This window comes from Engystomops pustulosus, chromosome 11 (assembly GCF_040894005.1).
Source record: "Engystomops pustulosus chromosome 11, aEngPut4.maternal, whole genome shotgun sequence".
Lineage (NCBI taxonomy): Eukaryota > Metazoa > Chordata > Amphibia > Anura > Leptodactylidae > Engystomops > Engystomops pustulosus.
Window position 1 is genome coordinate 2,789,437 of NC_092421.1, and position 27,618 is coordinate 2,817,054.

General features: G+C 45.2%; 1 protein-coding gene across 1 annotated transcript; it reads left to right on the forward strand.

Moving 5' to 3' along the window:
• Positions 1-984: 984 nt before the first annotated feature.
• MTG1 (mitochondrial ribosome associated GTPase 1) lies at positions 985-27,618 on the forward strand. The gene is made up of 11 exons (XM_072129280.1): positions 985-1,186; positions 1,607-1,670; positions 3,047-3,152; positions 18,193-18,273; positions 20,191-20,247; positions 21,188-21,278; positions 21,367-21,428; positions 22,371-22,467; positions 22,866-22,947; positions 25,092-25,204; positions 27,243-27,618. Exons 1-11 carry the CDS (start codon positions 1,102-1,104, stop codon positions 27,338-27,340), a joined length of 936 nt encoding a protein of 311 aa, XP_071985381.1. The 5' UTR covers positions 985-1,101; the 3' UTR covers positions 27,341-27,618.

Below are 27,618 nucleotides of genomic sequence, written 5' to 3' on the forward strand. Positions count from 1 at the left end.
ACAGCAGAGCCCCCCATTAATGAAATTACTACTGCAAAGCCCCCATTAATTGAATGTCCACAGCAGAGCCCCCCATTAATGAAATGACTACTGCAAAGCCCCCACTAATGAAATGTCCACAGCAGAGCCCCCCATTAATGAAATGACTACTGCAGAGCCCCCCATTAATGAAATGTCCACAGCAGAGCCCCCCATTAATGAAATGTCCACAGCAGAGCCCCCCACTAATGAAATGTCCACAGCAGAGCCCCCCATTAATGAAATGTCCACAGCAGAGCCCCCATTAATGAAATGACTACTGCAGAGCCCCCCATTAATGAAATGACTACTGCAGAGCCCCCCATTAATGAAATGTCCACAGCAGAGCCCCCCCATTATTGAACCTACCTTCGGTTTCTTCTCGTCGTGGCTCCATCTTCTTCTTTTCAAAGCTTCCTGGCAGAGCGGACAGAGGTGCGTCTATGGGCCCTGCCTATTTTCGGCCTTGGGCCGTGACCCGGTGGTTGGGGGCCACTGGATTAGGGAATGGGAAGACCAATATGAGAAGATGGATAGATGGATGGAGAAAGCTCTGGCTACTTGGTACAGGAATGAGGCGCATTACATCTTGCTGGGGCCACATGAGAGGCTACTGTACACGGGGTCCACGGTCCACGTGGGGGCATTTTACATTTTAATAGGCCTCAATAACACACAGTGAGGATGGAGGATGGAAATGGGACATTGTGCAGTGTGGGGGTTATAAAGGAGGGGGTTATTCTCTGCTACTGGTGGGATAGGGCATAAAGCTTTTCATGTGGTTATGGATATGATAATATAATATAATGTGCGCTGCTGGTCTCCTCAGGCTCCATTTCCCCGCGCAAAATTGTAACTTGACGTGTGTGCTAGCATACACTGCGCATGCGCCACCTGAAGCGCCATAAATTCTGAGAGGAAACGAGAGCCGTGTGCGCGCATGCTCAGTTCGGTAATAAAAATCAATAGGAACCAGTTGTGGCAGGAGGATGTTTCTATTGGGAACGCCTTTTAGCCTGGACTAGTGTGCGGCAGTAAATTAGGTCCCCCTCAGTACGGCGCTGTTTAGCTGGAGCTACAGTGATGAGGCTGACCTGTTTTCTCCGCCGACCCTTTGACTTTGGGCAGCGGGATGTCGCTCACTGGTTCCCGGGACACATGGCTAAGGGTGAGACGGACAGATAATAGCGGGACTACAGTTGTGTGACAGGGAGAGCTGTCATGGAGCACAGCCCCAATTCCTTCATAGCTAAGGCGGTGAGGACTGTCACTGTCCGTACCCCGCTCGTATACGGCTCCATGTGTGAGATGGGACAGTCACCGCAGGGCTCTGGTTACCATATACAGTGTGAATAGAGCGCTAGGATCCCCTGTGCTGCGTTTATGTACAGGACATTGACTATCGTGATGCGGATCTTGGCAGGACACTGATTATATGGGTGTTAGTACAGCCCAAAGAAGGAAACATGACTGCAAAAGCTAAACTAAAATAACACAGACAATACAAGGGGCAACTTCCAAAATTATTTGCCTGATTTTAGACATTTCTTTTAATGACTAATGAAGCATTTTTTTCTCTCTCCTGCAGGGCTTAAACAGATGAGAGCTAAACTTTCCAAAGTTGACTGCATTGTGGAAGTGCACGACGCCCGAATATCCTTTCGTACGTGGACTAAATAGTTGATAGTCGGTCACATTCCGCATTTTGTGAAACCTATATAAAAAAAAAAACAATGTTGGTGCTCGAACTCCACAATAAAACATGAAGATTGAGAATTCCACAGAACGGTCTCACCCAGTTCCTTATAGATCAAAGATTGAAGAAATTCCTCGGTAATTCGTCCTGTCACGATATTCACTTCTCTGTACTGTATGACAGGAGGAATTACTGATCTATAAGGAGCTTGGTGAGACCGTTCTGTGGAATTCTCAATCTTAACGTTTTATTGTGAAGTTGGAGAACTAACATTGTTTTTTCTGGATAATTTGGGAGTGTGCCAAGTTAGTAGCTCCTCCAGTATTTGCCTCCCTTTTTCCGGACACTGCAATACAACTTTTTCTCATTTTGTGGAACCTGCCTGCCTCCCTTCATCAGCCCTCGCCAGTGGAAGGAAGCTGGGGCTGAATACAGTCTCTTGCAGCTCTTGAAATGACGGCCACACATTGATCACATGCCGGGTCTGTGGAAAGTATATGATGCAAGGAATCCCTGTCTGCTGGTGGTAATGGGTAATGCTGTTCCACCAAATAGCACAGATTCCTTGCATCATTTTGTCTAGTGCTTTGTCCATGGAATCTGACCAGCTTTCTCCACCTCTGTGTATTTGGCTGCAATAGCAACAAAAGTTTGTTGCTAAAAAGTTTTAGTAAGGGATCACGTATGTTTGTTTCAATAACTTTAAAGAAGTTTTCAAATTCTCAAATCTAAACCCCTAGTGATAACACAATAAAGGCCAATTTAACCCTTTACTTCACAATTTTACTCAGTTTTATTGCTTTTTAGCTCCTATAACTCTCTTGGCTGATCAGTGCAAAATTCCAGAGTGCAGAGGCGACTCTATTAAATAGACACATCATGATTCATTTAGTTCTTTGAGCTGACAATGTGGCTAGTTTATCAGGGTTGAAGGTTTACATACACTCATTTAGCTTCTGAACATTGTACTAGTATCTGACACATAGAGAGATGAGACAGATCAGAGATGAAAGATGATGAGATACATGCTACACACAATGACACAGTTAGCTCTCCTATATCTCTGCTATTCCACAGCACACTAGATCTGCTGTACCTTCCTCCCCCGACTGAAACTGAAATTGTGTACAGCAGGACTAATAGAGACCGGTTGGACTGTGAAATGCTTTATTTTTATTTTTTGTTAATAACAGCAAATTAGAGACAGTGTTATTTTGTTGTCCTGAGTACATTTAGGAAGGGAATACACCTTTAAGTTTTGGATTCTCTCCATTTGGTTACATTGAGTTTCACTTCTGTATTGTTTATCAAAAATTTCCTTAACTATAAACAAATTCCTCTATCTGGTCGGAACCCCCTCTTTAAGGAATACCTTGGGATTAAACCGCACTTGCTTGTGCTCAATAAAGTTGACTTGGCAGACTCCTTGCATCAAAAGGTGAAAATATTTATGTAGTTTTTTTTGTATGTTTGATTATAGGTTTGGAAAACAAAACCAGTGTGTTTTGATTATTCTTTTTTTAGCTTATCATAGGTTAAAATGCAGCCTAAGGCTACATTCACACTACCGTATGGGGGACGTTTGTACGGCCGACATACGTCCCCCGTAGATGACAGTGGGCACACGGTGCCCCACGGGAGCAGTGCGGCACCGTACCGCTCCGTACCCGGGAAAAAGATGGGAACTGTCCTATCTTCACCCGTAATACGGCGCCGTGCGCCATGTATCCCTATGGAGAGGGAAATTAGAGACAGTGTTACCTGCGCTCACCTCTTCCACCTCTCCCTGTGCACTGCCGTTGCCCGGTACGGTACGGGCGGGCAACGGCAGTGTGAATGTAGCCTTAGGCTACATTCACACGGACGTATGAAACGGCCGTTACCGTACCGTTTTTTACGGATTACATACGGCCACGTTCATGTCAATGGACAATACGTCTGACCATTTATATTGCCGTTGTTAACTCCGTTCCGTATACTGGCTGTATAAAAATATGGAGCATGTCCTATTTTCTCCCGTATTTCAGTTCCGTATGCCCTAGAAGTCTATGGGGACGTATAAAACACGGGTTACATACGGGTTACATACATGCTGCATACGGATGAAAAATGTCACGTATATACGGCCCATAAATACGGGACTGGAGAAATCATACGTCCGTGTGAATGTAGCCTAAGGACGACTTATCTTGGATTTTGGTAATTTTTTTAGGTTCTTTACATTCCCCCAGCTCTAGGGGAGCTGATATACAAATAAATATCGTTGCTCCAATGGCATTAGGTGACCCCTGTGTTTTGGTCATTCAACCCTGACCGGGGTCACGACCCACAGGTTGAGAACTGCTGATCTAGACCGACATTTAGTATAGAGGAACAGGTCATCCTTTATTTACGTTTTCTTTTATTATTGTCACACTATTATATTGTAAATGATATGTCACGTATCATGTATGATGTACCTTGTAATTTTCATTAAATGTTTAAATACCACTGTCATCCTTGCCGGCAGCATTTAAAAAGTTAACACCCACGATCAGTGCCAGCACCGACTCTTACTGATGGGTATTTGCTGCATAATGCAGCAAACCCCAGGTCTGTATGACAAGTGGTTACTGCGTAAGCCATCATCATACATCCTTAACAGCATTGCGACGGATATGTCATAGAGCGTTAAGGAGTTAAAGCCCCAGTAATACATCTATATATGTATAGTCACTAACCAGCACCCTAGATTCACCAACAACCATACAGCAAAAAATGCCACCCCAGAAATGATAAATACCAGTGTAGAAATAACCGTAAATCAAATACTGTGTTCAGAGCTTACAATTATAATGGAGGGACCCCCGAGCAGGCAGCGATAATAGTGGAGGGACCCCCGAGCAGGCAGCGATAATAGTGGAGGGACCCCCGAGCAGGCAAAAAATGAATTAATCCTCTCCTTTGCTGGCTCTTTTTCTCCTCTCTGCACCAGATCTGGCAGCACAATTTGCAGCTGGATCATGGACCCCATTAAGGTCTATGGCAGCCGGTCACAGTGTGGTGAACACAAAGGGGCAGATTCATTAATCTCCTGCACAAGATTTTCTTTCAGATTTGAGCCAAAAATAGCCTAAATACCCTTCCGACACATTTATGAGGGCTTTTAGCCTATTTGTATAGGTGCGTTACCAACTTGTCCAACAAATGGGGTGTAGTCTTGAGAAAGGGGTGTGGTCTTCAGAGTGCCTTATTGTGTTTTTAGAATAGCAAGTATAAAATAGAACACAACATCCTTCCCACCGCAGCCGCTTGTTTTCTGCCTAAAAAATGTGACGGTATTTAATATCCCCTGCCCTGCAAGAAAAAAAACATTTCAAATGCAGTGAAATTGGTAAAAAAAAAAAAAACCACACATTTGCGCAATTTTTCCCCTTCATCACGACGGCACCACCAGAGAGATAGGGATCCGCCCTCCAAGGACAGGAAACCTGAGCATAAAAAGAGGCTCCTCCTACTCCACTTCAGTTTTGGTTTCCTGTCCTTGGAAGGAGACCTGAGCACGCCGTGATGAAGGTGTCCCTGCGGTGTCTCACTTACCCTTCTCTATGAAAGGAGTATGGGCCGCCGGCAGTTCGATCCTCCGGTGTGGGGATGAGGTTGTGGCGTTTTTCTCCTCCCTCCGGCTGTGCAGGACCGCGGTCGGAACAGAGCTGACAGGAACCTGCGGCTGCCGGCAACGGGGGTGAGTGATTACGCGCGCACCGGAAGTGACGCGTAGTCACTTCCGGTTTCAACTACGAGCGCCCGAAGTGGCGCTCGGAACAAGCAGTAAGCGCGCCGCATGTCTTCAACAGCGGTGAGGCGCACAATTTTTAATTAGTCTAAAGGAAAGTGTTCTTTCTTCATCACCTTTTAATATTCGTGTCTCGCCGCTGGCAGCCTGACCGGAAGGGGATCAGAGGCCACGCCCACTCGGCGGGAGGTTTAAATAGAATAAGGTGCAACTGCTGAGTGCTGGTTACAAGTCAGCAGTGCAGCATGGCAGACAAACGGGATCTTGTAGATACACCCAGGACTCCAGCCCCGGTAACTATACTGCAGGGCGGTGAGTGTTTTTCACTTCTTTGTGCTGATCTTGTAACATGTGTTATTGTTTGTCTGTCTTAGGGAGAAGAGGGGCCTAAAAAGGCTACCCGTAAAACGCACCATAGAGAGTGTAAAATTTGCGCCCATAAACTCCCTTCCAGTTATGAAAAAGCCACCTGTAACACCTGTATTGGCAAAATCTTAACTGAGGAATCTGCCGTTTGGATGGAATCATTAAGAAGCGTGGTTAGAGAGGAAGTCCAAAAGGCCAGAGAGTTGTCAAACCCACCCCCACTCACTCAGGATCAGCCAGGCATCTCCGCGGTATACGTGGCAGAAGGGTCAGGTTCGGAGGAAGAAGGTGTAGCCTCAGTCAGCGATTCAGGTTCCCTGGCCTCTGAAGTAGAACATGCGGGGCGGCCTCTGTTTAATATTGACGACTCGGATCGTCTTCTTAAATTGGTCAGGATGACTATGGACAAGAAGCAACCTAAATCCGTTCAGGATATTATGTTCGAGGGCCTTAAAGAAAGACATAAATTATCTTTTCCCCTTCATGAGACAGTGTCTTCCCTGATACAGAAGGAATGGGAGAAGCCAGATAGGAAATCATATATCCCTAGATCAGTTAAGAGGAAGTATCCCTTTGACTCAGAGGTATCCAGTACATGGGGCTCTGCTCCTAAAGTGGATGCGTCTGTAGCAAAGGTCAGGCGCAGGTCTTCTCTCCCGTTTGAAGATTTAGGTTCCCTAAGAGATCCTATGGATAAGAAAATTGAAAGTTTTCTTAAAAGGTCTTGGGATTCGGCTACTTCGGCCTTTAAGCCTAATATTGCAGCCGCTTGTGTTTCCCGTTCTATGATGTTTTGGTTAGATCAGCTAGAAACAGATATTCAAAATAAGGTGCCAAGGGATGCTTTAGCCTTGTCAATTTCTAATGTGCAGAAGGAAGCCGCCTTTTTAGCAGATGCCTCTGTCGATGCCCTTAGACTTACTGCTCGGTCATCAGCATTGTCCAATTCTGCTAGGAGAGCCCTCTGGCTAAAAAATTGGCCAGGGGATGTAGGGTCAAGGAACAGACTATGTGGAATCCCTTGTGACGGAAAGTTGTTATTCGGGAAGGTGTTAGAGGAATTATTGGAGAATGCAGGGAGTAGGGTAAAATCTTTTCCCTCTACCCAAGGTAGTTCCTTTCGTCCCTTTCGGAGGCCGAGATCTCAAAGAAGGGGAGCAGAAAGGAATCAGAATTCCAGATCTTTTCGAAAAAAAAAAAAGAGGACTCCTGTTCAATCAGCCCAGAGACCCAAAGCGTCAGAGACCTAATGCTTTATGACGCCAGGCTTCCCGTAGGGGGAAGACTAGCCCACTTTTTCGAAGCCTGGTCGGAGATATCAGGCAGCAAGTGGGTGCTTCAGACAGTTCAAAAGGGCGTCTCGATGGATTTTCTATCTCTTCCTCCCTCTCGATTAGCCATCACGTATCCCGCTTCCAGAGAAAACAGAGAAGCGATGTTTACAGAAGTCCGGACCCTGGTCCAGAAAAAGGTACTGTGTCAAGTTCCGCTTGCCGAACAGGGCCAGGGAATTTATTCAAATCTGTTTCTGGTAAAGAAACCGGGGGGTTCATTAAGAGTCATTTTAAATCTAAAACCTCTAAACAGATTCCTGATTGTCCCAAAGTTCAAGATGGAGACCCTGAAATCAGCGGTAAACCTGTTGTTCCCCGGTTGTTTCATGGCCTCAATAGATCTAGCCGATGCGTATTATCACATCCCCATACATCAGGATTTTCAGAAATACTTAAGGGTGGCCATTCAGGTAGACTCGGAGGTTCATCATTATCAATACAGAGCACTACCATTCGGGATTGCTATTGCCCCAAGAATTTTTACGAAAATAGTGTCAGAAATGGCAGCCCACATACGAGAAACACAGGGGTTGTTCATTCCATATCTGGACGATTTCCTACTAGTAGGGTCATCAAGTCAGGAAGTACAAACTCAGCTATCCAGGGTTCTTCAGATATTAAAGAAATTAGGGTGGCTGATAAACAAAGAAAAGTCATCTATGATTCCCACAACAAGAAAGCTCTTTTTAGGGACATGGTTAGATTCACAGAGACAGAGGACCTTTCTTCCAGTAGAAAAGATAGAGAAGATAAGACTCCTAGTGCTAGAGGTAAAGCAAAATCCCCTGATTTCCTTAAGAAAGGGTATGTCTCTTCTAGGTCTTTTTTTCAGCCGCCATCCCTGCTGTTCCTTGGGCTCAGTTCCACTCAAGGAGTCTACAGAATTTTCTTCTGGAGAAGTGGGACAGGGATCGGGCCTCCTTAGAAGTAAAAATTCTCCTCCCCCAAAGAATCTTAAACTCCCTAGATTGGTGGTTAAACGTAACAAATCTAGAGGTTGGTCTTCCCTGGAACCCCAGTCAGGACAGGTTAATCACTACGGATGCCAGTCCGTGGGGGTGGGGGGCCCACATGGAGAATCAGTATTTTCAGGGCATTTGGGAAGTGACAGAAAGGGACCTGTCATCAAACAAAAAAGAACTATTAGCAGTCTTAAAAGCCCTGACGCAAGCACTTCCTCTGTTACAGGGACATGGGGTGGCCGTGATGTCAGACAACACTACAACCGTTGCCTATATCAACAAACAGGGCGGCACAAGAAGTTCAGGCCTCATGCTCATAGCCACTCAGATCCTAACCCGGGCAGAGACCTTTTTTTACATCTCTAAAAGGAATTCACATAAGAGGTGTAGAGAATGTTTCGGCAGATTTTTTAAGTCGAGAGACCCTATATCAAGGGGAATGGGAACTGAATCAGTCAGTATTTCGGAAGATAGTCGGGCTCTGGGGGATGCCTCTGATAGATCTTTTCGCCACAAAGAAAAATCGCAAGGTAGAAAGATTTTTTTCCCTCAACAGGGCAGACCTTCCCTTGGCTGTGGACGCCTTTTCTCAAAAGTGGGACAGTCCTCTTCTTTATGCCTTCCCCCCCCCCATGATCCTCCTGCCCAGGATTATCAGGAAGATAAGACAGGACAGGGCGAAAGTAATTTTGATAGCTCCCTTTTGGCCTCGTCGGGCATGGTTCTCAAGTCTAAGGGAGCTGTCAGTAGCCGATCCCTGGGTGCTTCCGGAATCCAGGAAATTATTGTCGCAGGGGCCGATCCTCCATCCAGAGATAAAAGCCCTGCATCTGACGGCATGGCTATTGAGAGGATGATTCTCCAAAAGCAAGGTTTGTCTCGTGAGGTGATTTCCACTCTACAGAAGAGTAGGAAACCAGTTACGTATAGGATATATCATAGGATTTGGGAGGCTTACTTTTCCTTCTCTGGTCAGGTCCCAGAGCGGTTGGCTCAGCCTAATGTTAGTAAGATTCTTGAGTTCCTGCAAAAAGGTCTAGAGAAGGGTCTCAAGCCGGCTACTCTTAAGGTTCAGGTGTCAGCTCTAGGAGCCTTATTTGATCAAGAGTTAGCCAAACATCCCTGGATTTCCAGATTTATTAGGGCAGCAGGTAGAATTCGGCCCACAATTAGGAGTAAGTTGCCTCCCTGGGATTTGTCTATGGTCCTCAAGATTTTGTCAGGTCCTCCCTTTGAGCCATTAGATAGTATTTCTATAAAGCTCCTCACTTTCAAGACGGTTTTTCTTACAGCCATTACCTCAGCCAGAAGGGTAGGCGAGATGGCAGCTCTGTCCTGTAAACAGCCATATTGTAGAGTCTTGGATGACAGGGTTATCCTTAGACCAGACCCAGGGTTCCTGCCTAAGGTAGTTTCTGATTTCCATAGATCTCAAGACATCATCCTTCCATCATTCTGTAGTAACCCTAAGACAGAGAAAGAGAGGGTTTTTCATTGTCTTGATGTTAGACGGAGTATTGTACAGTATTTGGATTCCACTTCTAGTTGGAGGAAATCAGATAGCTTGTTCATTTTCTTTTCAGGAAAGAATAAGGGGAATAAAGCATCTTCCACAGCCATCGCTAGATGGATTAAAGTGACTATTCAGATGGCCTATGAGATTGCGGAAATTCCTGTTCCGGTCGGCATCCGGGCCCATTCGACTAGATCATTAGCTACATCATGGGCCGAGTGTAGGGATGCTACGCTGGAACAGATTTGCCAGGCGGCCACCTGGTCTACCCCTCACACTTTCCTAAAACACTATAGGGTGGATGTGATGGGTTCTTCCTCTCTTTCATTTGGAAGGAAAGTCTTATCCTCTATTATCCCCCCCTAATTGTTTGTATTTTCTCTGCAATTCTCTCTGGTGGTGCCGTCGTGATGAAGGGGAAAACAATGAATTACTCTTACCGGTAATGTTGTTTCCTCAAGTCACGACGGCACCTGGTATTCCCACCCGGGTGTTACTTTTTTGTGTGGTTTGGTTCACGGATGTCGCAAAAAAAAAAAATTATAAATAAAAAGAGACATGAAGAAGATATATATATGCCGAATGAATATGTGTATATGTTTTGTCTACTAACTAAACTGCTCTTCCAAGAAATTCTCTGTAACCTAACTGAAGTGGAATAGGAGGAGCCTCTTTTTATGCTCAGGTTTCCTGTCCTTGGAGGGCGGATCCCTATCTCTCTGGTGGTGCCGTCGTGACTTGAGGAAACAACATTACCGGTAAGAGTAATTCATTGTTTTTTGTGCGGATGGTTTTTACGGCTTTCACTACTAATCCCAAAAGACGTGTTCCCTTGCGTCCCAACAGACATGTGTCCTGTATTCTTTGGGTTGGTATTTTTTCGCCTTTTTTTTTTTTTTTAGAATATTTTTAGGTTTTTTTAAAGTATTTTTAAAACTTGTTTTTATGTTATATGAACCTTTTATGTCTAGGTTGTCTGATTAATCTTGCCATATACTGCCATACTACAGGCACATTAAAATAAATGCAGTAAAACTGCGCAGCCTTGGGTCTTATAAAGACGAGAGGCTGTTATGGTGACAGATCGTCTCGCCCTGATAATGTATCGGGGAACGACAATCTCAAATTACGTCGGGTCAAATCAAGTCGAGTCAAAGTTGCTTTACAAATTTCCACCATTGACTTTGGGCTCCTTTAGATGAACGTTCGGTGCCACCAACGCATTTGTGTCTTGTCCGGATTGTATCTGCAGTTTAAGTCAGTTTGACTGTTGTCACTGTCCCACAAACTTGTGCTCATGCATCAGCTGCCGGATACTTTGAGAGACTCCTGCCTCTTGGTGTATGTAAAGCAGACTGTGCAACCAGTTTTGCAAAAGATGACCCCAGATGGTGATGTAGAGGCCTACCTCACTGTGTATCATAGGGTGGTGGAATGAGAAAGAGAATGACTGGGCAGATGTCGTCATGCTTTATGTGACAGGCAAACCAAGGAAAGCATATTATACCGGCAGGATGTCCGAGACTATGACAAGCTGAAAGCACAAATCCATGCTCGGCTAGGGGTAAAACCTGCTGTCTGTGCCTGGCAAGTTCATTCTTGAAGTTTCTCTGTGGACAAACCTGCCAGGTCCCAGATGTACGACCTTATACATCTGGTAAAGGAATAGCTGGAACAAGACTCCTGCGCAGATGGTGGAGAAGGTGCTCCTAGACCGCTTTGTCAGAGCTCTTCCTCCTGAGTTGCAGCACTGGGTTGGACATAGAGATCTCAAAGATGTCATCCAACATGATTTCCCATTGTTGTGGGGAAATCTTAAGACTTCTAAACAAAGTGTGTAAACCCCTCCGACCCCAGACATGCACAATGATTGTGACAGTTTTCCATTACAGGTTCTAGCTGAAGTGGAAGATGATACCCCTTCCCCAGCTTCTGATCATAATGTCCCGGAGGTAGAGGTCTCACGTGATAATTTTGGTACAGCACAGTTGAGAGATCCCACTCTTGTTACTGCTCTGGAAAGTGTGACCGTTGTAAATAGTGTGCCTCAGGAACCGGATGTTGAGCACCAATTTTCACATTTTGCTATGAATAACAACCTCTTATACCGCCATATGGTACTTGATATGGCCCATAATCATGCACTTGGGGGACATCTAGGGACTGAGAAGACACAGAAGAGGATTCTCCAAAGGTTTTATTGGCCAGCTGTGTATAGGGAAGTGAAGGACCACTGTGTGCTCTGTCATTTAAGTACCTTTTTAAAAGGATTGTTATGGATTTGGTGAGTCCAATAGTCAAGTCAGGGTAAAGGTCATAAATATATCCTGGTGGTCTTGGATTATGGAAAAAAAAGAAATATTACAATATCTCACCAAAGTTGCCATGCCGACTCCTAAAATATTTCGGTCCTTTATTTCATAATAGTACTAAAAAATCAAGGCATAAGATTCCAGGTGTACAATACAAACTTGTATCCATTTAAGAGGGTAGAATGACCTACACGGTTCAGACAAAAAACATTTGTTTGGTTACTCTCTATGTAGAGGCGGTTCCCTTGCCTTATACTGTATCAGAGTATTGCCAACGAGTTGTTCTATATGTTTTCAAGAACAGGCATACCGAAATAAATACTGACTCAAAAAGGTGACGAATGAGCTGTGCAAGATGTTTCAAATTTACCACAAAAGGACCCCTGGTGAAAAAATATGGTCGTGATTGGGATTGCCTGTAAATTTATTCAAGCCCTGGAACCAAAGGGAAGCCTTGTTGTCCACAAATACAGAAGTAGGTGATTTATTGCTAACAATCCCTCCAGTCCATTTAAATGAGACCCTGTCAGCGCACCAACAACTTCCTGCGGAGAAATAGACATAAGTTCTGTCAGGGCATACGCACCCGAGAGAGAACCATGTAGAGACAGTACACAAAGACCAGTATTCAAGACATATGTGACTAGCTGATGTGCTACAAATCTATGTATTTTAGTCACAGGGACCAATCAAAAGATGGCTGTCAGGGTTCTGGGTCTTTGGACCCTCTGGACCACCGTGGGAGATGATACTAGCCGACACTTGGGACTGGAGTCTAAGTGGCACCTGGTCTTCACCAGAGCCCGCCGCAAAGCGCGATGGTCTACCTGGTCAGCTGGGTACCACCAGGTCATTCCACTGGTGCGACCGGCCTGGGTGGCAGCCAAGGTGGAATTACAGGACAGTCTGAGCCCAGGGTGACAGCAGGAGAACAGTGTAGGAAGGAACACTGGAACTCACAGCAGGATGACTGGAACACAGGAGGGCTTTCACTTCACAGGGAATGGCTTGAAGATCCAGCGCCGAATGATGGGAGCCGCCAGATTATATAGCAGACCCAAAGTGGCCAGCGCCAATCACCAGTGCCCTTGCCCTTTAAATCTCCCCCCTCTTTAAAATGGGGCGTGCACTCCCTAGGGAGCAGGGACGTGCACGGGCCTAGACCAAGCAGGAACGTGAAGTAAGTTTGGAGCGCCACGGACAGGGGCTTGGGTGTGCCAACGATCCGTTGCATAGGTCACTGGGGCACCCGTGACAATGGCACAAATGTATGTATTATTAGAGATGACATGGTTACACAGATAAAATAATAATACAAGAAATTCTTTATAGAAAAATAGAAGCACATCAAGCACTTAATCCAACATTTGTATAATTTACCAATAAAGTGCCTGTCCCTAGTAACAAATGCATAACTGAGTCAATCAATGCATACCCATGTCAGTAGCACACCAGTTAATGCAACCCGGGGCCGGGAAATGCTGATGCCCTGTCATGACTACACGGAATGATGACCACAAATGCCCAGCCCTCCAGTCTGGAGAAGAGGGGGGGGGGATATGTAAGCCGATGGCCGGACACATACTGGAAGGGATGCACATCTCATCCAGATTTCTCAGATGGGTAAAATGAGAAAAACCATAATGTTTGTTTCTCATCAAAAACTGTTTGCTAAGCAATGTTTAAGTGCTGTGCTGTGCCAGAGGTGGCACTCAGAGCCCTTTCTGTGGGCACTCAGGCCATCAGCCCAGGACAGAGTTCACCAAACAGGACCAAATCCATCAAATCTTCCTGCTGTCCCAGGCAACTTATGAGATGCTGCGCTCAACACTATTTTAAGGCAACACTTCATTGACTGTGAGAAGGTTTTGACAGAACTGCATTATCTTTGGAGGTCCTCCTGCTGGACTTTCCATTCTTCCTAAACAGAGAGCCCCTGGAGAGAAGCTACAATGATGGTCTGAATTTGCCCACCTTCTTTCATCTGTATTGGTGGCCTCAAGTGGGCGATACTATTAAAGAAGTGGAAGAACAGGTAGCAATAAGTTACTGTTTAAAATGGAACATTGGCACATCATGGTAAATAAGTGGGTTTTGGTTGTAGTTTGGGCACTCGGTCTCTAAAAGGTTCACCATTGCTGTTTTAGGGAATGGCAGTTAGGCTGGTAGTGGAACTTGGCATTCCCATCCCCTCCAGTCCACATCTTGTGGACTTTCTTGGGGAAAGTCTACTATAGGAAGAGCAGACAATGGCAGAGCTTGGCTATAGAGCCAGAAAGGTGTTTTGGACTGTGTGAACTATTTGTTATTATCGGTGAGGAAACCAATTCCTGATTGTTTAATACCCGGGCGGGCAGGTGTTTGTTTTATGTTTTGTTCTTGTGCTGCATTTGTATACCCCTGTTGGAGTGAATAAAACTCAACATTTGAACTTCTAACCTTGTAGTCTGTGTCATTGCCAGCCACCCAGCCATCCCAGGTCCTGACACTGCCTATATATTCCTTTGTGCAATTGTTTAAATAAGGAAAGTGTCTGCTTTCAGAAAATATATGGTTTGTTGGGATTTAGTGTAATTCCTTATGCTGTCATTTCAATTTTATTTGTACATGTGAAAACTAGAACTCTTAAAAAAAATAGCTCTTGCTGTTTATAGTGCAACAAAATGTGCAGGGGGCATCCTCTACACCTAGAGGAGAGGAGGTTCTACCATCACCATAGACAGGAGGCATCCTCTACACCTAGAGGAGAGGAGGTTCTACCATCACCATAGACAGGGGGCATCCTCTACACCTAGAGAAGAGGAGGTTCTACCATCACCATAGACAGGGGCATCCTCTACACCTAGAGGAGAGGAGGATCTACCATCACCATAGACAGGGGACATCCTCTACACCAAGAGGAGAGGAGGTTCTACCATCACCATAGACAGGGGCATCCTCTACACCAATAGGAGAGGAGGTTCTACCATCACCATAGACAGGGGGCATCCTCTACACCTAGAGGAGAGGAGGTTCTACCATCACCATAGACAGGGGGCATCCTCTACACCTAGAGGAGAGGAGGTTCTACCATCACCATAGACAGGGGGCATCCTCTACACCTAGAGGAGAGGAGGTTCTACCATCACCATAGACAGGGGGCATCCTCTACTCCTAGAGGAGAGGAGGTTCTACCATCACCATAGACAGGAGGCATCCTCTACACCTAGAGGAGAGGAGGTTCTACCATCACCATAGACAGGGGGCATCCTCTACACCTAGAGAAGAGGAGGTTCTACCATCACCATAGACAGGGGCATCCTCTACACCTAGAGGAGAGGAGGATCTACCATCACCATAGACAGGGGACATCCTCTACACCAAGAGGAGAGGAGGTTCTACCATCACCATAGACAGGGGCATCCTCTACACCAATAGGAGAGGAGGTTCTACCATCACCATAGACAGGGGGCATCCTCTACACCTAGAGGAGAGGAGGTTCTACCATCCCCATAGACAGGGGGCATCCTCTACACCTAGAGGAGAGGAGGTTCTACCATCCCCATAGACAGGGGGCATCCTCTACACCTAGAGGAGATGTGGTTCTACCATCACCATAGACAGGGGGCATCCTCTACACCTAGAGGAGAGGAGGTTCTACCATCACCATAGACAGGGGGAATCATCTACACCTAGAGGAGAGGAGGTTCTACCATCACCATAGACAGGGGACATCCTCTACACCTAGAGGAGAGGAGGTTCTACCATCACCATAGACAGGAGGCATCCTCTACACCTAGAGGAGAGGAGGTTCTACCATCACCATAGACAGGAGGCATCCTCTACACCTAGAGGAGAGGAGGTTCTACCATCACCATAGACAGGGGGCATCCTCTACACCTAGAGGAGAGGAGGTTCTACCATCACCATAGACAGGGGACATCCTCTACACCTAGAGGAGAGGAGGTTCTACCATCACCATAGACAGGGGGCATCCTCTACGCCTAGAGGAGAGGTGGTTCTACCATCACCATAGACAGGAGGCATCCTCTACACCTAGAGGAGAGGAGGTGCTACCATCACCATAGACAGGGGGCGTCCTCTACGCCAAGAGGAGAGGGGGTTCTACCATCACCATAGACAGGGGGCATCCTCTACACCTAGAGGAGAGGAGGTTCTACCATCACCATAGACAGGGGGCATCCTCTACACCCAGAGGAGAGGAGGTTCTACCATCACCATAGACAGGGGGCATCCTCTACACCTAGAGGAGAGGAGGTTCTACCATCACCATAGACAGGGGGCATCCTCTACACCTAGAGGAGAGGAGGTTCTACCATCACCATAGACAGGGGGCATCCTCTACACCTAGAGGAGAGGAGGTTCTACCATCACCATAGACAGGGGGCATCCTCTACACCTAGAGGAGAGAAGGTTCTACCATCACCATAGACAGGGGGCATCCTCTACACCTAGAGGAGAGGAGGTTCTACCATCACCATAGACAGGGGGCATCCTCTACACCTAGAGGAGAGGAGGTTCTACCATCACCATAGACAGGGGGCATCCTCTACTCCTAGAGGAGAGGAGGTTCTACCATCACCATAGACAGGGGGCATCCTCTACACCTAGAGGAGAGGAGGTTCTACCATCACCATAGACAGGGGGCATCCTCTACACCTAGAGGAGAGGAGGTTCTACCATCACCATAGACAGGGGCATCCTCTACACCTAGAGGAGAGAAGGTTCTACCATCACCATAGACAGGGGGCATCCTCTACACCTAGAGGAGAGGAGGTTCTACCATCACCATAGACAGGGGGCATCCTCTACACCTAGAGGAGAGGAGGTTCTACCATCACCATAGACAGGGGGCATCCTCTACACCTAGAGGAGAAGAGATTCTACCATCACCATAGACAGGGGGCATCCTCTACTCCTAGAGGAGAGGAGGTTCTACCATCACCATAGACAGGGGGCATCCTCTACACCTAGAGGAGAGGAGGTTCTACCATCACCATAGACAGGGGGCATCCTCTACACCTAGAGGAGAGGAGGTTCTACCATCACCATAGACAGGGGCATCCTCTACACCTATATACTAGCCTTATATACTATGATACTATGATGTAACAAAGAGAGATGAGAAGAAAATGCAAGTTCCTGACTTGTGTGTGGCTTTTGCTTCAGTAACTCCTAGAATCATACATTAAGCAGAATCTTCAATGATAAAAAGGAGATAAAAGCCCAGCAATGCCGCGGTTCAGCTGTTGGGGAAATGCCTCAACGCTCGGCTTCATTAAAGAGGACCTGTTGGGTCAATTTAGGACCCTAAATCACCTATATCTCCGTATGGACCTGTGATTTAGGGTCCTACCTTTTACTTGTATAAATCTGTGAGTGGCTGCAATATAAAAAACAAATAGTTCTGCTTACTTGGATGTGATTCAGATGAGGCACATCGCACTCAAATCAGCATATGAGTCCGAGAAGTGAAGTCAGGACACTTCACTATGCATGCGCCGTACCTATAGCACCTCCATAGTGAAGCCAGATTGCACTATGCCGGCTTCACTAAGCCGCAACACGCAGGTGGCACGACTTATGAGCGAGGTAAGGTATAAATGTAGGAGCGATTTGGGTCACTAAACACCAGTCCATAAGGTCCGGTAGGCAGTTTAGCATCCCAAATCACGCTGCAGGTTCCCCTTAGGGCATGTTGGGCTCAGTGTGTTAGGGTCCAGATGCACCTAGCTACATGCTGTTTAGCAATAATGATTCCCATACAGGCGGTCCCCTACTTAAGGACACCCGACTTACAGACAACCCCTAGTTACAGACGGCCACTTGTGACCTCTGGTGACCTCTCTGGATGTTACTATAGTCCCAGACTGCAATGATCAGCTGTAAGGTGTCTGTAATGAAGCTTTATTCATAATCCTTGACCCCATTACAGTAAAAAAATTTTGAAAATCCAATTGTCACTGGTGCAAAAACATTATCTCCGGGGTAAAAAAAAAAAAAACTTTGTCTGGAGCTACAATTATAAAACATACAGTTTCGACTTACATCCAAATTCAACTTAAGAACAAACCTATGTAACCCGGGGACTGCCTGTATTGCTTTTTGCTGTGGTCCCTGCAGAATAGGATTATTTAATTTGTAATGGATTTTCAGATTTCTTGAAATATTGCTGTGGTGCCTCGTATTACTTCATGTCTTTGCTCTTTTTTCCAGAGAATTGTTTCCGAGCTACAGAAACAGGGAGTCAGAAAGGTGATTTACACTGACTGTATCCATGAAGAGAACATCAAACAGGTGGGTAGTGTCTGCACCTCCGCGGTCAGCTGGGAGTCCAGAGAAGTAGCTGCTGTCCAGCTATTAACAACCTACAGTATCTATAGGAAAAGTCCCATCAGCTGTTCCTATCACAAGTTTTTGCTATTGGTTGGTTGTTGTCTTGATGTACATCGACCCCTTTGACAAGAATACAAGTAGTTGTTTCTAGTATACTGTATATATTCGAGTATAAGGTGACCCGTGTATAAGCCGAGGCCCCTAATTTTAATTTTAACACAAAACTGGGGAAAACTTTTGACTTGAGTATAAGCTGAGGGTAGGAAATGCATTGGTCACAGCCTATATACCCTGCTTCCCCTGCCCCCCATGTATATACCCTGCTTCCCCTGCCCCCCATGTATATACCCTGCTTCCCCTGCCCCCCATGTATATACCCTGCTTCCCCTGCCCCCCATGTATATAGCCTGCTCCCCCTGCTCCCCATGTATATAGCCTGCTTCCCCTGCCCCCCATGTATATAGCCTGCTTCCCCTGCCCCCCATGTATATACCCTGCTTCCCCTGCCCCCCATGTATATACCCTGCTTCCCCTGCCCCCCATGTATATACCCTGCTTCCCCTGCCCCCCATGTATATAGCCTGCTTCCCCTGCCCCCCATGTATATAGCCTGCTTCCCCTGCCACCCATGTATATAGCCTGCTTCCCCTGCCACCCATGTATATAGCCTGCTTCCCCTGCCACCCATGTATATAGCCTGCTTCCCCTGCCCCCCATGTATATAGCCTGCTTCCCCTGCCCCCCATGTATATAGCCTGCTTCCCCTGCCCCCCATGTATATAGCCTGCTTCCCCTGCCCCCCATGTATATAGCCTGCTTCCCCTGCCCCCCATGTATATACCCTGCTTCCCCTGCCCCCCATGTATATACCCTGCTTCCCCTGCCCCCCATGTATATACCCTGCTTCCCCTGCCCCCCATGTATATAGCCTGCTTCCCCTGCCCCCCATGTATATAGCCTGCTTCCCCTGCCCCCCATGTATATAGCCTGCTTCCCCTGCCCCCCATGTATATAGCCTGCTTCCCCTGCCACCCATGTATATAGCCTGCTTCCCCTGCCACCCATGTATATAGCCTCCTTCCCCTGCCACCCATGTATATAGCCTGCTTCCCCTGCCCCCCATGTATATAGCCTGCTTCCCCTGCCCCCCATGTATATAGCCTGCTTCCCCTGCCCCCCATGTATATAGCCTGCTTCCCCTGCCCCCCATGTATATAGCCTGCTTCCCCTGCCCCCCATGTATATAGCCTGCTTCCCCTTCCCCCCATGTATATAGCCTGCTTCCCCTTCCATCCCAGTATATAGCCTGCAGCCCCCACCTTGAGCTATATCCAGCCTATAAGGAAAAAAAAAATGTACTCGCCTTTCCCCCACCTACCCCTCGATAGCGGCGCACACATTAGAATGTCAGCGAGTGGCTCACATCATGATGTGCGTTACTAAGAGCCACCGACACGCAGCCGATGCCAGATCATTGATGTATAGAAGAGGACCTGCTGGGGGGTGTCGAAAGGTGAGTACATTTTTTTTTTTTTTTTTAAATAGACTTGAGTATAAGCCTAGTTAGGGTTTTTCAGCACATTTTTTTGCTGAAAAACTCAGCTTACACTTGAGTATATATGGTGTATGTGTGTATATATATATATATATATATATATATATATATCTCAGATGTCTACAGTGGTTAGAAGAATAGCAATTGTTGGGGCAATAATCTGATTTGTATTTGGCTCTTTTCCTAGTTGATTTCCCTGCGCTCGTGGGTAGTGAGGAATTGGTTGGTGTCTTTTATGCGCTGCACACAGGGATTGCCACTATGCACTTTGCCTTTATAGTCTTGTAACGTTTTTGCTGTATCTTATTTTTTTTTAACTTTAGATTGTTCCAGCTATTACTGAACGGATCGGAAGTAACCCTCGGTTCAACAGAGCAGAGGTCAGGTTCTATCTGGACAGGTAGAAGTGTGTTCAATGTCATTATCTCCTAGAGCAGAGTGTCCTCTAGTTACAAATATGGCATTGGGGCTGGCACAGCAATCTGTTGTATTTATAGAACGAGCCGTTCAGACACTTTCCCCACAGTGATTTCTCCCCATGGGCATAACCGAAAATTGTTACTTTAGAGTGAAGGGAATACTAGCACTTAGTAGAAATGTAAACTAAATATACTTACCTGTCATCTGCTCCCCGATCCCGACACTTATCTTTATTAGTCTTGACATTCCTGGATAAATGCAAAAAAAAAAAGAGACTTTTTAATAAGATGCTACTTGGCCCCGTGCTCTGTGAGATTTGGTGCTACAGGATCAGAAAACCAACTGTTTGTAGCTCCGTGTCCCTGTGTTTATATAGCAGCAAGTGACTCCGGACAGATGAAGATTCTCCCTCCATCCCATATCCGGGGCAAAGCCTTCTTAATATCTGTGCTTGGAGATAAAAGCGTGAATTGTAACATAATAATTGCAGAACTCTATTGCTGCCATCATTTCCTTATCCTTTTATTTTATTCTTTGACTCATTTATATACAGTAGCGTAACTAGGGGAAGCAGGGGCCCATAGCATGCTTCTGCATGGGGCCCCCCTTCTCACTAAAGAAATATACATATTTGTATACTCACACATGCAAGTTATAATCACACATTTATACACACATATACATCACAGTGTATGTTATATACATGTTATACTGTACAATGTGCAGCATAATTTGTATATACTGGTGCACATCCTCCTCTCTTTAGTATGTCAGGTAGGATGACGGGGGCCCCTGACACTGTGGGCCCCATAGCGGCTGCTATGGCTGCTACCACTGTAGTTACGCCCCTGTTTATATACATAGATGCTTGAGATGTTTTCCTTTGTTTACCCTTCACAGAACCCGGAAATATCGATTATGGTTACTGGAATTCCCAATGTTGGCAAATCCTCTCTAATAAACGCCCTGCGCAGAACACATCTAAAGAAAGGTAGAATCGCTCTGGTTATACAGTGCAGTATCCCTAATCCTAGCGGGACTGTAGATGTATAACATCATCGTATTCTTCCATATCCTAGGGAAAGCTTCTAAAGTTGGGGGAGAACCTGGAATCACTCGATCTGTGCTTTGTAGGATACAGGTCAGTATTAGTTTTAGTGTTGGGATGCAAACTAGTGACGTATCTGGATATTTTATTTATTGGGACACCTATAAAAGCCGGTTACATATTAAAGGGGTTGTACAAGTTAGACCCAATCCACCGGATCCTCAGTGATGGGAACCCCATAGATCAAAACAACACGGTCAGTTGTTATCTGCTTGTACCCCCAATAAACAGAGCAGTCTGTCGTGCATGCGCTGACTGATATTGCGAGGAGCCGCTGCATTAGCTACTTGGGCATTTAACGAGAGCACAACTGACCCTGTTCTCGTGATCTGTCGGACTCCCATGACTGCGGATCCTGTGGATAGGAGCTAAATTGTCACACCAGACAACCCCTCTAATCATTGCTATTAGTAAACATTTTGGGGCAGATTTACATACCCGGTCTGTTCGCGATCCAGCGGCGCGTTCTCTGCGCTGGATCCGGGTCCGGACGGGATTCATCAAGGTAGTTCCTCCGCCGTCCACCAGGTGGCGCTGCTGCGCTGAAAAGCATCTGAACACGCTGGAGTTCACCGGGCCGGACCAAGTGAAGGTAAGCGCGTCCCAAGCAACACATTTCTTTTTTTAAATGCGGTGGTTTTTCCGAATCCGTCGGGTTTTTCGCTCGGCCACGCCCCCCGATTTCCGTCGCGTGCATGCCAGCGCCGATGCGCCACAATCCGATCACGTGCGCCAAAATCCCGGGGCAATACAGGGAAAATCAGCGCAAATCGGAAATATTCGGGTAACACGTAGGGAAAACGCGAATCGGGCCCTTAGTAAATGACCCCCTTTGTCTTCAGGCCACAGACTACTTTAAACAGAAACGTGTCATGTCTTACAAACTGCTTTTATTTCAGCTCATGTGTCACATTTTGTGCATATTGTAGATTTATCTCTAGAAGAAGCTCCTTATAAAGAACTTTCATATTTCAGGTTTCAGAAAACCCCCTAATTTATCTCTTGGACACGCCAGGCGTTCTTTCACCCCGCATCGAATCGGTTGAGACAGGAATGAAGTTAGCCCTATGCGGTAAAGCATTAAACCTGTACCGAATATTCAGTTTCATGGATTATGGAAAATAAGTTAGTCATTTAGAAAGTGATAGATTCTGTCAGTGCCGCCCTGACAGGTTTAGTTTCCAGGTTTGTGCTTTGTACCTTCCTGTGCTGTAGTTCATACACGGTAAGTGACCGATGATTTTATCCCAGCAGCTCCTGAATAGCTGATTGACAGAAGTCTTAAAACAAATAAGGGAAAAGGGGTTTATCCCTCAAAGGGAACCTACCACCAGGGATCTACCTATCGGTCACTTACCGTGTATGAACTACAGCAGAGGAAGCTATAATGCACAAACTTGGAAACTAAACTTGTCTTATGTAGTTTTCCCTCTGCAATAACATTATTTTTGGATTTGTATATCACTGCAGGAACAATTCTGGATCATTTGGTGGGTGAAGATATAATTGCTGATTATCTCCTGTATACTCTAAATCAGCATCACCAGCATAGGTAAGAGCGGGCAATGTGACCTCCTGTTAGCCATAAATACAGGCGGTCCCCTACTTAAGGATACCCGACTTACAGACAACCCATAGTTACAGACGGCCCCTATGACCTCTGGTGAAGGCTCTGGATGCTTTACTATAGTCCCAGGCTGCACTGATCAGCTGTAAGGTGTCTGTAATGAAGATTTATGGATAATCCTTGGTCCCATTACAGCAAAAAATGTTTAAACTCCAATTGTCACTGGGACCAAAATTTTTTTTGTCTGGATCTACAATTATAAATATACAGTTTCGACTTACATACAAATTCAACTTAAGAACAAACCTCCGGACCCTATCTTGTACGTAACCCGGGGACTGCCTTTACATTGAAGTGGGATTGAAATTAAGTGGCAGCCGAGAAAAACATTCATGTCACTGCACCAGCGGAAGTCCTGTGCGAGCAGCGAGACTCTGCCACAACATGGCCTGGAGGGAATAGTATAAGATTAAATGGAACTTTTTTTGTTAGTAGTTTCAGTTTATCCATGGAGTTATTGTGACCACCAGATTAGGGGTCGGGAAGGAATCTTCCCCTGCTTTGAGCCTTGCAGGGTTTTTTCTTCTTCTGGATCAACGCTTTATTATCTGTAGGTCGGCCTTGATGGACGATATATTTTTTCTAACCTTTTTTACTATGATACATAAGCTTTGTCTTATTTACAGACCTAACGTCTCCTGTAACTTCATTTTGACCACAGGTCCCCCCCCCCCGCCTGTCACCAGAATGGGGTTTTAAGTCTCTATTTTGAATAGAGCATTGTTCTTGTGTTTGGACAAGAACACTGCCTTTTCTACATATAGGATATACGTATATATCGCTCTCTGCATCACCATTGATCAACACGTCTGCTTATACCTGGATTGTACCAAAAGTTTTGCACCCACTTTCCTATTCAATTCTGCGTTGGACACCAGGGGACGCTGCAGCTCTGTGTATTATTGTAGCTCACATGTATTTCATCACTATATTTGCTATACTAAACCCAATGGAGCATCTCTGGAGACGCTTATAAATGGCGTCCACCAACATTCACCATCCAACCTGAGGGAACTGGAGAGGATCTGCAATGAAGAGGGAACACACACAGTGGGTAAGATGAAAAACGTTATTTCTTTTGGTGCATTAACGGACACTGATCCCCATCTTGTCAGAAAAAAACGGAAATGTAGATGCTGATTTATTAAACAAGAAAAACTGCAATATCACATGGTGATAAGAATTCGGCCCCTTTGCTCAGGATTGTGTAGAAGCAGCTTTGGAGCTGGTGCAGCCCGGAGTCTTCCTGGGAACGATGCAAGAAGTTTTTCCCACCTGGATTTGTGGATCCTCGGCCTCCTCCTTGCAGATCCTCTCCAGGTCCCTCAGGCTGGATGGTGAATGTTGGTGGACGCCATTTTCCAGTCTGTCCAGAGATGCTCCATTGGGTTTAGTATAGCAAAAAAATACATATATACACACACAGCGCAATATAGTGATATAGTTATATATAATTATATAGTGATATATATAGTGATATAGTGATATAGTGATATATATAGTGATATAGTTATATATATATATAGTGATATAGTTATATATATATGTATATATATATAGTGATATAGTTATATATATATATAGTGATTAAACAAATGTTTATGGTTATGTACAGTGAGATACTTTAAAAAAAAACCTCAAATATTTACCCAAAACAGAAGTTAGACTCACAGGTCTGTAGTTTCCAGGACGGATTGTTGTTCCTTTTTTTGTATATTGTCACCACATTCGCTATGCGGCAGTCCTGTTGAACAGAACTTAACTATAAGGTTTTGTAAATGAAGTGTCCTGCATCAACATTTTGTATTTCCTGGGAAATATTGTGGTCTGGAACTTCATTTCATTATACAGATGATTGTTTCAGTTCACCCTTCTTTGCCTGGTTTCACCATCCAGCACTTTGCACTCAGACTTGCTCCCTTGGTGGCGTTGGACAAGAGATCACATCCATGATGCACTGAAATGCTAATTGGCTTATAATTAATAAGAATATTGCAGGAAACAGACGATTTCCTACATATGTAGTAGTGGAATTGTAATGATTGTTTGAATGTGCATTTCTTTTTCAGATATGTGGAACAATATGAGCTGGAGGGACCCTGCTCAAACATAGAGACCCTTCTAAAAAAGATTGCTCATAGGTTAGGAAAAACGCAGAGAGTGAAAGCCATTACTGGTGTTGGTAGGTATTAATAAAATATAATAAATACAGAAGCATGAAAGAATATTTTATTCAATTATATCAAAACGATGCAAAAGGGCAGTGCTCCCAAAAATGGGAAAGAAAAAGTTAAAAACACCTTTTATATAATGAACACATGGGAGACCGGAGCCGGAGATGAGGCTGAAAAATTGTGCCCCTCCCCCTTTCGGTCTGTAATGAACAGATAAAAAGAATCAAAAGAAGGAAACAAAAATAGTGCATATATGTAGTTTACAAACCATGCCACATATGTATCAAGCCTGACAAGGACACAAGCGTCATGTCCGCCGTTTACCTGACCGCTTCACCTTTGTTGCTGACTGCAGCCACATTGCAGGCTGATGCAGGATTTGACCTTGTCATCATTTTTATGGTCCCCCTTTCTTAAAAAAGAGGTTTTTAATATGCTAATGAGCTACTAGTGCTGGGGCCTCTATACTATGCTGATAGCACATTGTAATGAAAGGGTTAATACGAGACAGCCTCGGGTTTTCGGGAAGACCCAAGGCTGTCATGGCAACGGATCGCCGCTCCCAGATGACGTCACGGGGAGCAACAATCTTCGGCAAGATGGTGAGCCCTCTCTGTGCAGTGGGACCCGAGGTGCGACATACTATTCCGGCGCGCGTCTGTACAAAGCTGTACATAAAAATCTTAGTACATAAAAATTTTAGTACAATTTTAAGGGAGAATATCTCCGGTTCTGTTAAGCATCCACCCGCAAACCCACAATCTCCTCTTTGATATCATTAAATGACATAACAATTATGTTTCTATGAGCCAGGGTTGATGATATGGCCGTTTATAAGACGTCCCTTCTGCCCGGGGCATCAGCAAACAGGACGTTTCTAGCAGTCGTGAAGGGGTTAATATTAAAGACAGAGTTTTAGAAACTATTTCTCATATTCTACCTAATAGATTAGAATGTGGTGACAGTGTTTGCGCACATAACGCTTTCTCAGACCTCCTCGTCATGTACAGGACACCTCCCTAAAAGAAAAAGGGGGCGGTGCCTAACAATACGGCAATCACTGTGGGTTACACTGTAATCAATAAAACGAATACACTTCTGTATTGCTGGATATAGCAATCTTACTGATGATGTCTAATGACCTGTCATTTACTGGTATTATACAACCCACTGTGTATGGAGAGGGCTCTCTCCATACACCCCCGCAGCACCAGGATGTAATAGTACGTCCTGGTGCACGAGGGGTTGAACCACTGGAGTGGTGGTTGTTGGAAATGGGCCTACATACACCTATGTAGATATTGCATAAAAACCAGACGTTTGCAGTGAGGATAGTCATTTACAATGTACAGAGTGCATTTATGGTTCATTTAAAGGAAACCTACCATGTGATTTGGTGCAGCAAATGAAGCAAATGAACCCTGAGACTGCTGTAGCTACACTGGTGCAGGATCAGATCTTGGTTAATCCCTGAGCTGAGTGGTTATACAATTCAGGACCTTGGGAAAGCTGGTTCAGCATGGCTGCCTCAATCAGCACTGAGCTTGTAATTACAAATGGAGGTTAGTCAAGACATGACTAATCAATCTGAGCTGGATCCCTCATACACAGCAGCTGGGGGATGGTGCAGCAATTGATTATTCTGTCTGGCAGGGAGAAAAGGGATTGCATCATCATCTCCTGCAGAGAAAAACTCACATGCTAGGAGAAGCGTGGAAGCAAGCGCTGGAGCACCCATAGAAGCCACAGAGCCTCATTATCATAATGTTATATCTGTTTTATCAGCAAAACCCCTCAGCTCAGGGATTAACCAAGATATGTTTCTGCATCAGTGCAGCTACAGCAGTCTCAGGATATGTTTGCTTCATACTGCATCACATCACATGGTAGGTTTCCTTTAATGTTAGCTTCATCCAAAGACAATGTGCTTTTCTTTAAAAAAATACATTTCTAAGTGACCCCAAACTTTTGAGCAGTAGTGTATGTAAAAAACATTTCGGTGTTCCCTTGTGTTGTGCTCCGTTCATGTTGCTGTTATGTTTTTAGGCGATGTGACTATCACAGTACCAAATTACTCAGCTGCTGCTTATGACTTCATTCGATCCTTTCGAAAAGGTGATTTGGGAAAAGTGACTTTGGACTAAAGCAATGTTAAAGGAGACGCAAGAGCCGGGGGAAAATTGGTCGTTAAACTAAACAAGTTTTTTCCAACACTATTTAATGGGATTATGAAAGACGTGAATTTTTGATGCATCAAGGTCCTGCCACGGTGTCAAGAGTTTTGTCTATTTGCTATCAAGGAAGTAATAATACAGTGGATTTTGATTAACACAGTGGGTGTAAACATGCAGGAGACATATTTTTGTATAGAGACATTAAAATATCTGAAAAATATCAATAAATGTATTTTTTCTGTTTTGAA